This window comes from Thalia democratica, chromosome 6, assembly GCF_965202585.1.
Source record: "Thalia democratica chromosome 6, ktThaDemo2.hap1.1, whole genome shotgun sequence".
In the NCBI taxonomy this organism is placed as follows: Eukaryota; Metazoa; Chordata; class Thaliacea; order Salpida; family Salpidae; genus Thalia; species Thalia democratica.
Window position 1 is genome coordinate 20,140,026 of NC_139170.1, and position 18,261 is coordinate 20,158,286.

An 18,261-nucleotide genomic window follows, 5' to 3' on the forward strand; every position below is an offset into this window, starting at 1 on the left:
ACTTAAAAACAGTCTCCAGTGTTGGTCATCTAGTTGAAAAAATGACAATATGGCCTCGTGCATGTGGAGTTTTTTCTGTGATATAAAGAATGTTTTTAGTTTAAGACTTACATTTTTTATTTTAAATACTTTCTTACATCAGTTATAAATTTAAGTTGATTTTTATCACAAGGAAGATCTAAATATATTATCTCATCAATAAATCCAATATTTTTTCACTTTTTCTATTAAGTGAATGAACGTGTTGCCAATAATCTACAAACATTTTATAAGTAAGCACTTATATTAAAACATTTCACCAAATAGAATTAACCTACCGCATTGTTTAGAATTAGATGATAACCTTTTGTTCACAGATATTCTACCAAAATAGTTTTGTATGCAAAACTAAAAACCTTTTCAAATATACCTTTCTCCATCTCTTTTATTAACTGTTTAGAAAAGTTTGACGCTAATAAAGTTTAAAAAACTAACAACAAAACTAACCGCATTCAAATCTGCTAGTGAACAATATAGAAAATAACTGATAAGCTAGTTACTTTTCTTTGTAAATGAAATTTATAAACCATGAAAATCTTAAAAAACTATTAACTGAATAAAGCTTAAAAAATATTCTGAACCTTTAAATAACTGCTCTGAAATTTTAAAACTTAACTTTTTATATTCAATAACACTTATAGAATATTTTTTTTTACTTACTCTATCTATCATTGTAAACTCTTTTTTTTAAACTGTTTGCACCTTTTTAGAAACATTTCAATTTCTTGCCTCTCAAACATCTTAAAAAACTGGTTTAAAATAATATAAATTTATCTATCCTTATACTTAGAAGCTTTATTTTAAAGTTGTAATGAAAAAAAATTACGGGTCGAGAAATATTCCATAATAATGGAAACTACACCTTCTAAGCATTCCTTTCTGCTTTGTTTGTGTTGTTTAAACTAAAATTTGTTTTTTACTTTTCACTTTTTGAATAAGTTTCAACTTGCTTTTAGTTGTAAGTTTCTGTAGTTTGGCACAATTATATAAACAATATTGTTATATAAATTTTTTGTTGTACAGTATATAAACATATACTTACTTTTGGAGCTTTTTTTGAGACTATTAGATGTTAAAATTTTCTTTTTGTTAGGATGAAACCAGAGGTTGTTGGCACATCAACTTCCAAGGGTTTCTTTTGAAGGAAAGGGGGTCTAAGGGTTGACTCATGGTTAAGAGGCCTTTGGCTCTGAATGCGAGCACTCTTAGCCCGAGTTTGAACCATAGTATCCGGAAGAAACTCTGGATTTGGACTGACTAAAGACATAACTTAAATTTATTTAAAAAAAAAACTATTTAATAACATAAAATACAAAGCAGTTGGGACAAATTTATTACTAAAAACTCAAAAGTGAACCATTTTGCAACAAAAAATAAAAAACTTAAAATGAATAAAGTAGGTAAGATTAGACAAATAATACCATAAAGGTCTCAGGTTTAAAAAATAAATAAAATTTTATAAACTATTATCAAATTTTAAATCAAGACTATCAAAAATAAAGAAAATACTTAAATTTGTCTAATGTCACACTAAGTAATTTGGTTTTAAAAAAGTCAATAAAATTTTTAAATAGTATTATAAAGTTTTAACTAGCACACGGGAAAGGTGAATCTACTGGATGACAATCAACTCCAATCCAATTGTCCTGGACAAGACGTTAAAAGGTATCCGTGGTGTGCGACTCGATAACCGAAAGGTTCTTCGTGCACCAGGTCCAAGAACCAAATACTTAGAGCGTTTTTTTTTCTAGTTCAATAAACAAGTAATTCTTTCCTAAGACTCTTGTCTCTGACAATGCCTCAGCTCACAGTGATTCCTCATAGTGATGACAAGTTGTTATAGCAACCAAATTCAAATTTCTTATAGTATGACTCGTAAACATCTCATTTGTTGTTGTTTATAGCTTGCCCAACAACAGAGTGTTTCCAATTTAAAAACGAAACAATATAATTAAATAACGTTCCGTTACAAGGAGCTAACTTATTTTGCCATTGTTCTTCAGCCAGAAGTGTGTCATTTTTTTGTGGTAGGAGAACGATGTTATTTAAAATCTGATACTTTTTGAATCTGCAATATATTATTAGTAAGTAGAATAAAAAAGGGTTGATCCTGCCTATTCGATCATCAGACCACAAGTTTCGGTAGACTGAGACCGGTTTCGTCCTTATTAGGACTCATAAGTCAGTCACAACCGAAAAACTTGCAGTCGTCAATCTACAAATGGTTTATGATGCTTTCACATGAAGCAACCATTTGCTGGTAATGATCAGTGACGTCAGCATTGTCGCTTGTCGTACAACGTTTAAAACATTGTCCACTAGGCAAGACATCTGGTACGCTCGTTTTAGTACGACTAACAAAAAACATCGGCGAAAGTCAGCAGAGCAGAAGCCTGGACTTTCGTTTGCCGTGAGACAAGCTCAAGTTTATACAAAGTCTAGGTCTACTTGTGGTAAACACTTGTGGTCTGATGATCAAATAGGAATGATTAAACCTTTTGTATAAACTTGAGCTTGTCTCACGGTAAACGAAAGTCCAGGCTTCTGCTCTGCTGAATTTCGCCGATGCTTTTTGTTAAGTAAAATAAATATTTTTTTTAAAATAAGTAAAAACTTTTCTTAAGTATTTAAAAATATTACCTTGGTTTAATTGATTTATAAACAGTCCAAATAAACTGTTTCGCAGGCAGATTTTTTCTCCCCTTAGAATTTGATGCTTCAATATTCTGAACCAAATTTTCAGCGTAAGAATTAGTATCTCTGAAAGAAAACAATGAAAAATTTTTTTTCTTGTTTATTTTTACTCATAGTTGTTCATTAAGTTTAAATTAACTTTGTTTGTAAAGATGGCTTTAAAAGTAGTCCTGTCCACAATGGAGCATACGGCATGTAGTGAACTAATATATATTCCATAAAACTTGAAATAAAGTATGCATTTTTTTATAAGTTGAACTGTTCAAAATTTTAGTTTTTACTTTGTATTTTTTTTCTGAATAAAATGATTTTTGAATGGAGATAAATATGTAAATTTTTTGGCTTCGTTCTTGTCTTCTTCATAAAAGGAAGAGTCAAAATTGCATTCTTCTTCGCTTTCTTTTTGCTTTTTCTCATTTGTGTTATGTTGATTCAAAAAGTCTCGTTTTTTCCTAAATAAATATTAATTTAAACTAATACTTAAATATAAAAATGTTATATTTATAAACAAGACTAACTTCTTGCTCGCTACCATGTACTTCACTCAACAATAAGGTGTACAAAATTTCATCTATAGTCTTAGGGAACGGGTCTAAATTACACAAAGACAAAATTGCATGAGGTTACTAGATTGTACGAGGGAACTAAATTGCACTAGACGATTTTGCATTAAGGGTCAATTTTGCACGAGTTACATTTTTGCACGAGGGTAAAAAAAAATAAAGAAAAAAAAGTTACTGACCGAGGGTAAGGGTTAAGGGTAAAAGTGATTAAAAAAAAACTGACTAAACTTAAAAAAAAAAATTAAAAATAAAAAGCTACGACCGAGAATAAAGGTTAATAATTTTTTGATGTTTTTATTTAATCTAAACCAAAAAAGTCATATCTACAAAGCAAGACAAATCGTTTAAAATATTTTTTTAATTTAATAAGAATTGTAAGCTCCATTTTTTACGAAAACTTGTTTATAGCGAATAAAAATTCAAAAATGCGGATATCTGATTTTAAATATCTGCAAAATTTCAGCCTCCCAACATAGATTAGAAAAAATCGGAATGTCACTTTATTAGTGTAGTGACTGAGTAGTTTAAAAGACTTAGTTTATTTTTATGGAAATATAACATTCTAAACTAGAACAATTAAAAACAATATAATGCGTATGAGAACAAGCGTGCGAGAATCTTATTCAATGCAACCTACTGTGTAAATAATATACTTTAAAACAAATGTGTTTTGCAAATTGTTTTTTTAGTATATAAGTAAAATTAAATATCTATAATATAGCATTGAATCTTTTTGAAGTAAAGTTGCAGTATCTAGTTCAGAAATCTAGGATAATCTTAGCCTATCTATATATGCTATAATTTTCTATTGAAAATCCTATGCAAATAGAAGCATAACTTATTAGTTTAAGTAGGTTTTTAATTATGACACCATTAGGTTTTTAATTATGACACCATAATAGGTTTATTAACTAAATAGCTAAATTTTTTCAAAGTTTTTGAAAAGTGTTTGAGGTACTTGTAAAGCCAACATTTTAAACATTAGCAGAAAAGCACAAGCAAACCTGTTAACATTTGTAAACGTTTCGATTTAAAAAGTTTTTAGTAAAAGTCTACATAGTTTTTATCTTTTTTCAGATGCAAGTTAGGCTTATGGAAACCAGTATAGAGTCGTCCCTGAGTCTAGAGGTCCTTAAATTTTGTAAGCGGTTTTATTTTTGTTTTTATTTATTGAACAATAAAAAAAGTGCTCAAAAAAGTTTGGTCTAAGGCATTGGTGTACGAAAAAACCTTTCGGTTATCGAGTCGTACACAACATGCAGGGTTGCCACACGGTCAGGAAAAGCCAGGAAATCAGGAATAGTCAGGAAAAACTAAAAAAATGACAAAAGTCGGGAATAAATGGGGGTTTTTAAAAAAAGTCAGGAATAATCAGGAAATTTGACTAAATTAAAAAAAGGGCAGATTTTGTCAGATTAATTTACAAAATTTCTTATTTTCCAAAGCCTTAAAATAGTAAAAAAAATATTAAAAATCCTTTAAAGTCAGACTAAAATTGCAAAATTTTCCTAGAAATTTACAAAATTATTTAGTTTCCAATGCCTTCATCCTTTGTAAAATATCCTTTTTAAAACTGCAAAATTTTTCTATTAACATATTGAACAACTACCCTACTTCAACAAGCAGTTTTTTTATGCTCTTTAGTACTGATTATCTATGGCAAGAACACTTCAATTGTGAAACTGTGATATATACACAAATTTTCCTTGCATTTTTTAATTATGTGATATCTCATATGCAGCCTTTTTTGACATTGTACCAGAGTATCCAGCCTGTTGTTGCCTTTATGTATAAGAACATTGCGTTCTTGGTTATTAAATTGCTGTGCATCATTATAAAAGACGTGATAGTTACGAACCTCAGCTTAACCAGTTATTCAAAGTTGAATTAAATGATCAAGCTTCCCTAAAACCTGCCCTTGATCTTAGTTGTGCTGCAACCAATTTGCTTGCAAATTTGAGGAAAAAAGACCTAGTTGAAGAACAAATAGTCTTAAGTTTCAACAAAAAAAAAGATTATTTGTTATAAAAGCGGGTGAAAATCTCCAGAGCAGAATGGCTATTAGAAGTACATTTGTAAAAAATATGTTATGTCTGAATCCGCATAGCCTTGAAAAATTAGGAGTCACACCTGTTGTTAAGCGTTTTGCCAACATTGTTCACTCCTTAACATAGTAAAAAAAAAGCTCCAACTCTGAAGGTGATACTAGCATTGAACAATTTAGAACTTTGGTAAATTGTCCAATGAATGCATTAAAGTTTAAGAGCTTAAAGCAAAAGGAAGATTTTTTGGACCAGTTCTATTTTCAAACATTAAAATTTACTGCCAAATCTTCTCTAGGAAAGTTGTTGCAACCATTATTTGTGTTGCACAATGACCAGGCTGAGGTCGATTTAATTTAAGTATTAACAAGGCTCTGCTTGAAAACAGTATGAAATGAGAAACTATTACATCCAGAAGAATTAAAGATTATATGTATGCCTACAAACTAGAACTGTATTAAGTTAGAAAATGCAAGTATTTTGCTGATAGAGCTGTTTATTGCAAATACATTAATCATACACAGATGGTTCAAGGATGTAATGGAAGTTAGATGGTTGAATTCATCAAAAAAACTGTTGTTTTAACCTGTATAGAAATAAGATTGGAAGATTTATATAGTTTCAAGTGTTTGATTATGTATTTTAGAATAAGTTTAACTTAAGAGTTTAGGTTTAGAAATGTCAGGAAAATTTTAGTTAAAGTCAGGAAATTTTTCTCAGCTTGATCTGTGGCAACCATGAACATGCTTTAAACATTTTTCCTAAAAGCTAAAAAATTAAATTTTATTATCTGAATATTCAAACCTTAATAAATAAAACAATCAATGAAATGATTGAAAAGAAAATTAAACAAAAATTAACTAAGTTATGTGTTTACTTAAAAAAGTTTTATTCTTAATTTCCTCAGAAACTTGTCTAGTAAGATAAATGAAAATACAGTCTAAAATTAAAACTCAAAAGAATAAACATAGAAGTAAATGACATCTCTAGATTTAAAAAAAAATACTATAACTTAGTTTATAAAACGAGATAGACAATAATAATAGTAGACATGAAAATACTTGAAAAATAGATCAAAACTTTTTGAATGAGGTAAAATTAAAAAAAAAATGAAATACTTTTACGTTTAATTTTACTAGCATTTTATGCTAAAAGTTTATCTTTTTTTAGATTGATTGAAATACTTTAAGAATTAATATTTTAATAAATAAAAAATATTTAAAAATTTATTACTTTATAAAGAAGTGAATTTGACCATAAACTTAATTTAAATTTTATAAATAATAATATAAAAATAAATACTAAAACATTTATTGACTATGCACTTAATAAGAAAAAATAAAATAAAGCAATAACAAAGAATAATAATAAGAACAACAGAATTCTTCTATTAAACTTTTTACTTATTTTTTCTTCTGAATACTTTTCCAAGTTCAAAAAGTAACTATTAAGAATAATATTTGCAAACATAAAAAACACAAACATTTTTAGGTTTCCTCTGAAAATTAGACTAATTTAAATTAAAATAATATTAAACTTAGACTACTATAGAATTAACTTGAGATAGTAACATAAGCTTATCATTAATTTATATTCTTAACTCTCTGTTAAAAAGTACATCTATCCCTTAATTTTTATATGGGCATACTAGAGAAATAAATATATATATTAAGAAGTTTGTAAAATTCTGAAGTTGGTGATATATAGTTTATTGAAGAAACGAAACAAAAAAAATTTGCTCAAACATTTTTGGTTCAAGGACCTATCGGTCATCGAGTTGCATACCCGACTTTAATCAAAATTATAATGAGCTAAAACATGAAAAAAAGAACTTAACAATTAAGACTAAACTCTAAAACGAGAAACTCTAAGAAAAATGAGACTATTAAACTTTACAACATTAAATATTTTCCTAACAAAAATATCCATAAAAAAAAATTATGTAATAATATCTAACATTAAACACACATTATAAAATGATATTAATAGATATTGAAGTTTACATTAGAAGGTAAAGTTTTAATCTGAAATGTTCTTAAGTTTAAAATTTATAAATAATTTTATATGATTTAAAAAAATTTAATAAAAAAAGAAATTTTATGTTTTTAAAAGTATGTTTAAGAATTTGGATTCTACTATGAACTTTTTTAACTTATAAAAAAAAAGTAATAATAAAGTAAAGCTACAACATTTAAAAAAATAAAGCTGCAATATTAAAAAAAAGTAAAAAAAAAAGCTCTATCTAAAAAAACAATGCTTAAACTAAATAAATAAAACAAAATAAGTATACCCTTTTAATTAAAACTATCAATTTTTACAAACCTGAATAAATAAAAAAAAGAGTTTTACTAAACCAAAATAATAGTGTAAACAAGCACAAAAAACACTAAGTATATAAGTCTTCTTTGTAAAAAAAATATATTATGATCAAAGAAAAATTCAACCTATTACTAACTTCAAATGTTATCAGTAATTTCAGCTTATGATTTGAATATTTAACTTTTTTTTTGGCAAAATATACATAGAGATTAACAAACTTATTTACACAGATAAAATGTAGACTATTTAATGAAATTGTTTAGTAATACATTAAGAAAGTATATTCAATTTCAAAAGTAGTAATCCTAATAAATAATCTAAAGAATATCCAGATAGAAAATGCTGCAATTAAAATTGAACCACTGTAATAAAAGGGTTGATCATACCAATTCTATCATCAGACCACAAGCTTTGGTAGACTGAGAGCGGTTTCAGTCTACCCAAACTTGTGGTCTGATGATTGAATTGGTATGATCAACCCTTTTGTAAACTTGAGCTTGTCTCACGGCATACGAGAGTCCAGGCTTCTGCTCTGCAGACTTTCGCCGATGTTTTTGTTGAATAAACCATTGTTATTGTAACCAAACAAATCAACTTTTGAACAAGTTTTTTTGTGTGTAAAAGATGACAATTATCATAAACTCCCTAAACAAAAGTATATAAACAAGTAGTAATGATCACTTATGACATTGATAATCACTATTTTTATAAATTAGTTTTAAGTTCATTCTGGAATTTTCCAAAATTACTTAGATTTTTTAAACATAATGGTAGCTCAATCCATAATTTTATACCCTGGTAAGCTAGAAATTTGTGACCACTCTTGTAGTTGAATCTAGGTAGAATATAACTTGTTTCTGAAGGCCTCGTATGATAACTATGGATATTTCTAACACTTTTAAAGTAATCATTAAAGCTAACTCGTGTAAATACTTTCAATATTTAATTTTCTTTTTATTTTTCTAACACTATTATCATATTTCTTATATTGTATGCAATGCATCTAAGTGCTCTGTTTATAAGGACAATGATATCATTTGTACATAATTTATTTGCTAATCCCCAGCACAACAAACCATATCTAATACTACTCATAAACAAAGAATTAAAGATTAAATATAAAGCGTTTTCACTTAAGAAATGTCTTGTTTTATATAATACACCCAATGTTTTTTGTAATTTTAGTTTTATAGTTTCTATATGTTCTGACCAACTTAAAATTCTGTCTATTGTTATTTCTTAATACTTATAACTACTTGTTTTTTTTATTATTGTTTTACCTATTTTTACATTAAGATCTACATTTTTCCTAAAACTATTTTTTGATTGATGTAGATGCATACTTCTGGTTTTATCAAAGTTTAGTTTGAGTTTGTTTACCATAAGCCAATTTGATACCTTATTAAGTTTTGTGTTAAAGTTTTTACTGTCGTTTGTTGTTCAATAAAGTCTTTTAAAGCTAACCAAACTTTAATCCAAATCTTTTTTAAAATTCAAATAAAAAAAAAGGTGTAATTTATTAGAGATAATTTGTGGCTTTTGATAGTTAGTTTGATATACATAAAAGTTTAAAATTTTTTAATTGATTAAGTTTTAAATGATTAAATCTTAAGTTAACTAGTTTAAAATGATGGGGTTAAAAGATTGAATCTATAATGATCAATGTTAAAATTATCAAGTTCAAAATGATGAGTCAGACAGTAATCATCCTTAAGTTGACTTAACTTTTGCTTTGACTTGTGTGGTTTAAAAACTTCCTTTTAAACCTATATCTCAACATTTCACGAAATAAACAAGCTAATTATCTTAATTTAATTTGGAAGTTTTTAGATTAATTTCTAATAAATTAAAAAATAAAACTATTTTGGTTTCAAATATATACCTGTATTTAAATTATTTACAAGTTTTAGTACTAAACAAAAGTTTAAGTTTACATATTTTGTACACACAAAAAGTGGGTGATGATGTTAGTAAACCAAATTTTACTAACAAGTACTTAAAAGTAAAACACTTATAGGAACTAGTTACAAGAAAATTGCAACCAATACTAGTTTAGAAGCTAATTATATTTGTGTATTTCTAATGCTGTTTTAAACATGGTTCAAAGTCTATTGCACAACTGCAGTGCGTATTATTTACCATTTTATGCATAACTTATTAAGTTTAACGCTAAATATTTTAACAGAAGTATATTTTAATTTTAAAGCATTTAATTATGTTTTTAAACCAGTTTTAATTTTTATCATAATTTTTTAATACTTTGGCATTACTATAACAAAAATGTTAGTAACGAAAAAAAAGTTTTATTAAGCATTTAGAATTTCAAAATAGCAAATAAATGGTTCGTAACATATTTTTCAACAATTAAAGTGTAATGTTCAAAACCCAAAATAAGCGATTTTTTTAAGTTTTTAATTCTTTGTAACCATGCATAATGATAAATATATTACAAAAAAATCAGCTTAAAAATATCTAGAATAGATTTGAATAATTGTAAATTAAACAAATAAAAGTAAATATTAACTCTACATTAAAATACAATAAGGTAGGTAAAACATCAGTCAATTTTAATTAAAAATTTTAAGAAGACTCGTGAAAACTATGATTTTGATAAGGGAAAGCTATGTAATATTAATAAAAGTATTTTCAATCATATTTCAGAAAATAATTAAAGAAAATTAAAATATTTATAAGTTAAAAATTTATTCAAAGATTCAGGGAACTACAGCATCGAAAATCTATCAAATCTAATGATTGGTAAAAAATTAGGACGGTTGAATTAACAAATGCATTAATTAACCTATGAAACTTATCAACTATTTACTTAAATACTGATGAATGCAATAAAAAGTTCTGTGAGCTAACCTGTGATACTGCATTATAAATACAATCATAAAAATATAAAATATTATATGGAAATTGATAATTTTTCATTAAGTAATTTTACATGATATAATTGATTTAAATAATCCTGAATATATTAATTGAAAATTCGATGATCAGGAATGTGATAAAAATCTACAAAAACACACTTAATTAATTCTCAACACAATCAACTAATCAGATGAAAGCAGCAGCTTTAGTTTTTTCTGCTCTTCCGGGGAAAACCCAATGTGTTTTAAGTATTGAGACACTCCGCCATATTTTTTATCAATATACTCCATCAAGCTGTACATGACGGAGCGAGGGGCGTACCTACAATGTTCCGCGTATATCTGCAACTCTTCGTGTGTTGGTGGCATCCCTTGCTAAACGTATTCAAATTTATAAAGAAATGATATGACACTCAGCTTATATGTTGATTTTGTAAAAAAGGAGGTGTCTGTATGTTTTTTTCTTAAAATAAAATAAAAGTTTTGACAACTGGACTTAAACTTTTTTTTCATATTTATAGATAATTACTTAATTTAAACAAATATAAAAAATGTATTCAAACTAACAATTAAAATTAAGTTTTAAAAAACAAGCAACAATTTTTTTTTATTTAGTTCAGTTTATCAAACAAAAAGCTATTAAACTTAGAATACTAAACTTTAATCCAAAGCTATTTCAAGACAGCATGATTACAACAACCAACCTCAGTCATGCTGTAGTCATTAACAACAGTGTCAACATCATGACCCATAATTGAAAGGAGTAGGGCGGACACAATACCAGTCCTGTCCTTGCCAACATGGCAACAAATAATACAGGGCAGGTTGCCAGGAACACACATTTGCTTTAGCACACAAGCTATTTGGGCACCGCTGCAGTCTATTATTGCCTGCAGTGTAGAGTTTCAGTAAAAACATTAAATGCCTGAAGTATTTTGCTTGTTTTTTCATATCAAGTACAGTTTTAGTAGTTTTGTATCCAGTTTATGGTTAGATGTTTACATTTAAAGAATAAAATATTGAAGCGATTGTAACTTGACATGTTACATGTAGTTTGAGTACATATTGAAGAATTAATGGTTGTTTTTTAACAATAAAAGTAAACATAGATTTATTTAGTTGTATGTCTTAGATCCAGAACTTAATGTTAAAAAATTTACAACAATCATAAACTTTTAAGAACCTTTTTCAAACTACTGACACTATAAACTTTTTTCTTCGAAATGCTATTTTAACAGCAAAATATATTTGAACTCAAATTTAATTTTATCATCTAAAATATATGGTAAATCTTTAAGTAAATATGTGATTGTCACAGACAATCAAATAAAAGTTAACTCGTAGTTTAAAATAATTACCAAATTTAGTGCCTATTTTTTAAACAAAACATTTTACTTTTTATATTTTGCTGTATTTATTTGTTTTCATTAAAATATCCTTTAATATAAATTCCAAATTAACTAACTGTTTATTTATTACTTTGATTATTAATATAAAATGAGTTTAACAGCTCTAGTTTTTCTTTTTTGTATTCAAAGTTTCAAAACTAATTTTTTAAATAGTATAGAAAATTCTTAATAAAATGTTTTGAGTATATACAAATTAGATATACAAAGTTTATTTAATGTTTATCAAATAAACCTATAAAAACAGAGTTTAATTATTTAAACAATAACTAATTACACATATTTTGTGCATATATTGTATTAAAAGTTATACAAAAAGTTGTTTTAAATAAAAGCTACTAAAAACTTGAACTTTTTCACAAAAAAAGCTTCTAGCATTTGGAGGAGGTATGTTTTTTGTTACTAAGCTACTAGTTGTTTTTTACCATATGTGGAAATTAAAATTAACTTTTGAAATTATTATATAAGATTATATATTTTAGATATAAGAAATTAAAGTTAGAGAGTTCAAAAGTTTTCAAATCAAAGATGCAAACTAAATAATCAAAAACAGAGATTTCTACTAAAATACACCTTTTAATAGTTTTGGAGAAATTGTTTTAAAACTTTCCCAGTATAATCTTTATTATCCTTTAATCAAATTTTAAAACTATTTAGCGATTTTTTTTAATCAAACACAAAACTTTGATCTATTTAAATTTTTGTAAAAGATACTTTTCTTTTATCCGTTTTTTATACTATTGAATTATAAAGTAATTGTTATTTGCCTCAAACCTAGTAGTTTATAAAAAGTTTATCAAAATATGCTAAAAGTTTGCTTGCTGAGTGAATAAATTTTACTCAAATCCTTTTGAAAAATTGTTAAAAGAAAAAAAAAGTAAAAAAAAAATTACACTATGCACCTGAATTTACTGATAACTACTAAAAAAAAATTAAATTTTATTAATGTGATAGATGTCCTGAAAAACAAATTGTGACAAAAACATATGAATAATTGTGTTTATTTCTTTATAAAAATAAAAAATTGATATTTTAAAACTTACAATATACATTTTAGTTAATTCATTCACTTCAACTTCATGCTTAATGAAGTGAACAATCCAAGGAATTTTGAATAGCAGGTAGAAAATAGATAGAAACACTCCAACAATTCTCTAAAATATTAAAGTTTTACAAAAAAAGTTTAGCTTTAGAATATTAAGTAAAACTATACAATAAAAAATGCTAAAGAAAGTGCTTCAATACAAAGGTCCTAATATTGTTTAAAACTAAAAAATAAGTATAAGTACAAACAAAACTAGCTGTAAGAAATTATGTAAGAAATTAGCCGTAAGAAAATACTTTAATAATTAAAACAGACTTTTATTTTTTTTATAACATAAACATCTAGAAACAAAATTTAATACAAAACAAGTCATTTTTTGCATTGAATGTTTAGTACATATTTTGTAAAAAAAAGTTAACTATATAATTTGAAAAGCTTGTTTTTTTTTTTTGAAATCAGTCATATTAGTGTTTTTGTACATTAAAAAACATTAAACATATAAAAAAGCAACCTTTTCTTTTATACCAACATGCCTATATTTTATAAGTGCTATAAAAACAAATAAATTATATTAATATTATATTTAAATTAAACTTTAGTTTTTTTAATTTTATTACATTTAACTTAATTATCCTATAATTTTTACTTTTCTACTACTTTTATCATTACTTTTTACTACTATTTTTTAAATTTTTCAAGCTTGGACTCTATTTTTATTTGTATGTTATTAGACCAGTTTTTGAGTACATTTTGAATTTAACTATTTAGATAAAAACATTACTTATTTAATTTTCTTTCTTTTTATCGTTTGTTTTATTTGTTGAGGTTTAAAAACTTAATTTTTTTAAAATAATTTTACTCTAACTAGATTTTAAAGCATGTGGTGTACGACTTGATGACCGAAAAGTTTCTTTGTACATCAAGTCATTAGACAAAAATTTTTGACCGCTTTTATTTTATCTTTCAATTAGCAATGAATATCCAATTTTAAGTACATTTAATTTAATTAACTTTCACTACTATTTAAAAACCTCTAAATATAATACTTTTTTTTATAAAACGGATACCTTTATTGACAAAAATTTTATTTAACAAAAAATAAAATGTTGCTAGTAGTATTAAAAACAGCTATAAAGTACATAGTCTCACTTTCCAAATTGATAGAATGTCCGTACAAAAAAGATTAATGACAAAAATTTTTCCCAGCAAGTCAATCATACAATGCCGAACTTCATTGGTATTAAGAGGTTCGTGATTTTCCAACCAAACTACTTTTTCAAATTTCTTTTTGATAGATTTTCCAACGTCTAAAACTTCAACACCAACTCTGTCAATAAGTTTATCACCTTCATGTTTCTTGTATTCTCCTTTGAAATCTCTAAAATCTATCACAGATCTGTTTATTTTTTAAATGTTGAATCAAAAACCTTACAAAAGTCCAAAGAGCCTACAACATAATGCTTGAAAGTAATTTTTATTGTATAAAATATTTTAATTCTATGAAACCATTTAGCATTAAGGAAAAACTATTTTTTAATTCTAAATAAAAAGCAAATTTGTCTTGGCAAAGTTAAAAATATATATATATACAAGCTATTCAACTACACATATAATTTTTATAGTATGTAAATAAATTTATTTAGAATAATTTTCAATCAAACAGTTTATGACTTTCAAAAACATACAAATTTTAAATCTACTTTTAAAGATTATAATATAAGCTATAAAGTTATGTAGCAACTTATATAATATTAACAAAGCAAAAATCTAAAGCACAACCTTTCTGATAAAACATAATAAAACCTGAAAAAATTAAACTCTCTTAGACAGTATTCAACAAATTAAAATACTGAGGTCTTTTTAGCATCATTTATAGTCATTAAGCATCTTATAAGTCATTTTTGAAAAACATTAAATAAATAGGATTTAAAAATATACTAATATTTTTACTTTATGATATAAACTTTGTGTAACTTGTTACTCCTATAATATATAGACATTATTATATGATATAAAAAGGTTCTTTAATAAACAGTTATGTTTGAAAACTGTAGTATGGCTATATATTAAGGTTAGGGGCTTAAAAACAGCAAACTAGAAGCAGAAAATATGTAAAAAAAAATTAATTCTGTTATAACTATTTTTAAGCAGCCTTAGATGCATTCAAGAAAATTCTTCAAACTAAATAAAAACTCTTTCTAGAAATAAAGTTATTAGACTTCAAGTAACAGCAACTTAAAAGTTTCAGCTACAGGCTAATGTATTCAAAAATAGTTTTTCCTTCAAACTGTATTTTTTGAAATAAAAAACTAAAATAGATTAACTTGAAGTTGAAATATTTTAATGTTTTAACAGGTAGCACATGATGACATCTTATGGGGTTCAGAGCAACTAAATCTACTTAAAATAGTTATTGTTCATTGTTATATCTTCTATTTTAAACTTATTTTGGATTTTTAACATATCCTTAAATTTATATACTTAATATTGTACATTTTAATAAAAAAATCAGTGATTATATTTTTTAATTCATGTAATGGAGTTTATATATTATTGTAATACTTCAATTAAAAAGTTTGAGCCTTTGACAGTCACAATTTATTTTAATATTAATTAATTATTTTGTGTAAAATATAACTAGCTTTTTAACAATTATGTACTTTTTTATTTTTAATTTATAATTGTTTAAAATTTTATATATAAACTAATCTAAGTATTTATAATAACTAGAACACAAATATATTTATAATCCTTTTTAAATATATCTTAATGTTGCTTTTATAAAAATGCAAAGAGATAAACTTTTTTGAAGTCATCAGCATATAAAAAAAAAAAGAATTTATGTAACTTATTTATGCCTATTACCAGTCCAAAGCTACTTCTACAGGGTTGCCACTCTTTGAGGCAAAAAAGCAAGTCTAAGTGATCTAAAACTAGCCTGAGTCAGCATAAGTTTAAAGAAAATTTTTCCAAAAAATAATTGAGCTTAAATACTTAAAAACAACAAAAGGACTTTATAGAACACAAATCTTAAGAAAATAAAATATTAAAGTCATAAAAATTAGTGTAAGATTAAGAAAAAATGTCAAAAGCAGCCTGAGTTAAATTTTTTTTTTTTTTTAATTCAAACTAGCAGCCCTGATTCTAGTAAACTATGACTGTGTGCCATTCTTATTATCAATAGTACCAGAAAGTCCATATAAAAAGATTACAAAAGAAAGAGGAAATAAATATTTAAGATAAAAACATTAGTCTCTTTGTTCCCTTAAATATAATGAATTTAAAAACCAGTTAGAAAAAAGAAAATTCAAAATAACACATAATTATATCAATCTTAAATGTGAGAATTTGAATTCTGGTGTACCTATTAATATCAGGGTTTGTGCGCGAAAACTTTTTTTCATTTAGCCTGACCGAGACCAATTTAGCCTGACATTTTTTCAAAGTAAGAAAAATCCCCTTTAGAAGTGATTTTTGGTATTGGGGGTTTTGATTAGTACTATTATAGTCTCCGACTTCAACCAGCTTTATCTCAAAAATATTTTGAGCTTTAAAAGTCTGCAGAAAGCAACTCATAGCATAGTTACAACTCAATAAAATAATACTAAATTGTGAAAAAGGTGATGACCCCCCTCCCTATGCTCTTATTATAACAAATTCAGTGATAAGTTTTAAAATAAGTGTTATATCTAATCTATTACTAGTGTAGAAACTTCTATATTACTAAACACAATTGTTCAATTTAATTAAGCACTAACTAAAAACATTATAACCAGAAGATTTATAATAAAACGACGTGCATTGTCGTGTGTTATTAACATTTAAAATTAAACGCTTACACAAGTATTAATAAATTAAAATATGTTTATTATAGTATTTTGACTAATACTTAAAATTGATACATAATTATAAATCCTAAAATCTAAATAAATACAGTGATTGTTGATGTTGTATCAGATTTAAAAAGCTTACACTTTAATTTGAAAAGAGTTTAAAATTTTGTTCTTGTAAAGAAAAATGAATTGTACCTAAAATTTGTACTCCCACAAAACCTAGTACTTATATCTTCAACCTAAGTTTTAGTGTTGTGAATATCTCTAACAACTTAAAACAAGCAGTAAAATATATGAATAAACTGCTAAGAGTTTTAATCTAAAAAGTATTGTTATAAAGCCTTTAAATTAGAAATAACACCAGTTCAACCAACTAAGCTCTGAAAAACATAGCTGTTGCAAACAAATTCAAACAAACAGATAAGTTGTTGAACTATACTGTAACATTTAAACAAATTTTTTATGAATTTTTATAATTATGATATATATAATCTACTCAAAACAAAATAATGACGGTTCTTAAAAAAATTTAAGGTTTTAAGCTTTTATTTTTACAAATACCGACTGATTTTGTCTTTAATAACTAAATCTTTATTTAGAAATAAAAACACATTTCAATTTGATCATAAAAAGATTTCTAAATTTTTTTTAATCAAAGATTTTCAAGCATTTGAACTGAGAAAAACTGAGATTCTCAAATTTTTAAATAAAAAACTGATTTAGCCTGACGTTTTTCTTTAAAAAAAAAAAAATGATTTAGCCTGACTTAGCCTGATTAAGCCTGAGGCGAACTAACCCTGTAATATTTAATTTTTTTTATTTATTTAAAACTAGCTTCTATATGAAAAAAACCTACTTTATACCTAGTTGAGTTTTGATTTTGCTTAGATCATCTTCTGAAATTTTATCAACTCTAGCAGATCTAAACACTTTTGATTTCAATAAATTAGCATCATCTATACAACTTGATTTAGAAAACAATTTGCCTCCAATTGGTCTAAAGTTATTCATAGATTCAAACATATTTATTCTTCAATTGTAAAAGTTAGCCTGCTCAGTCTTACATGAAGAAGAAATATCATCTGATTATCAAACTATTATGAACTCACGTAGGGCATTCCCCTTTGTTTGAAACTATTATTAAAATAATAGCTAGATAGTAGAAATTAGGAGCAAAGCTTTGTAAAAATAGTTTACAAAGAATGCAAAAATAAAACAAAGTGTAGAAAAGTTAGTTTTAAGATAATTAGTTGAGTTCTAAAATAGATAAAAGCCTTTACAAGTTGAGGTTTAAATTTCCTAGAAAGAGTTGTTTGCGGGCCGCACTGTATATAAATAGCTTTTACTGGCCGCAGAATCAGCAGATTAAAATAAAAAAGGAGTTATAAATATAAATATCGTCGGGTCGTCTGCTGTTGTATAGTCGATTCTGATTGGCTAATACTTT

At 25.6% G+C, this 18,261-nt stretch overlaps 1 protein-coding gene across 2 annotated transcripts; it reads right to left on the bottom strand.

Annotated features, from left to right (window-relative positions):
* Positions 1 to 10,036: 10,036 nt before the first annotated feature.
* On the bottom strand, positions 10,037 to 17,856 carry LOC145838402 (uncharacterized). Of its 2 annotated transcripts, none has more exons than XM_082945989.1 (5): positions 17,671 to 17,856; positions 14,131 to 14,308; positions 12,980 to 13,090; positions 11,235 to 11,420; positions 10,037 to 10,905 (listed from the first exon to the last, which is right to left on the bottom strand). In XM_082945989.1, exons 1-5 carry the CDS (start codon positions 17,835 to 17,837, stop codon positions 10,714 to 10,716), a joined length of 834 nt encoding a protein of 277 aa, XP_082802115.1. In that variant the 5' UTR covers positions 17,838 to 17,856; the 3' UTR covers positions 10,037 to 10,713. The 2 variants fall into 2 exon arrangements, with proteins under 2 accessions (XP_082802115.1, XP_082802114.1); XM_082945988.1 differs by having other exon boundaries at positions 14,131 to 14,377.
* Between the last annotated feature and the right edge of the window lie 405 nt (positions 17,857 to 18,261).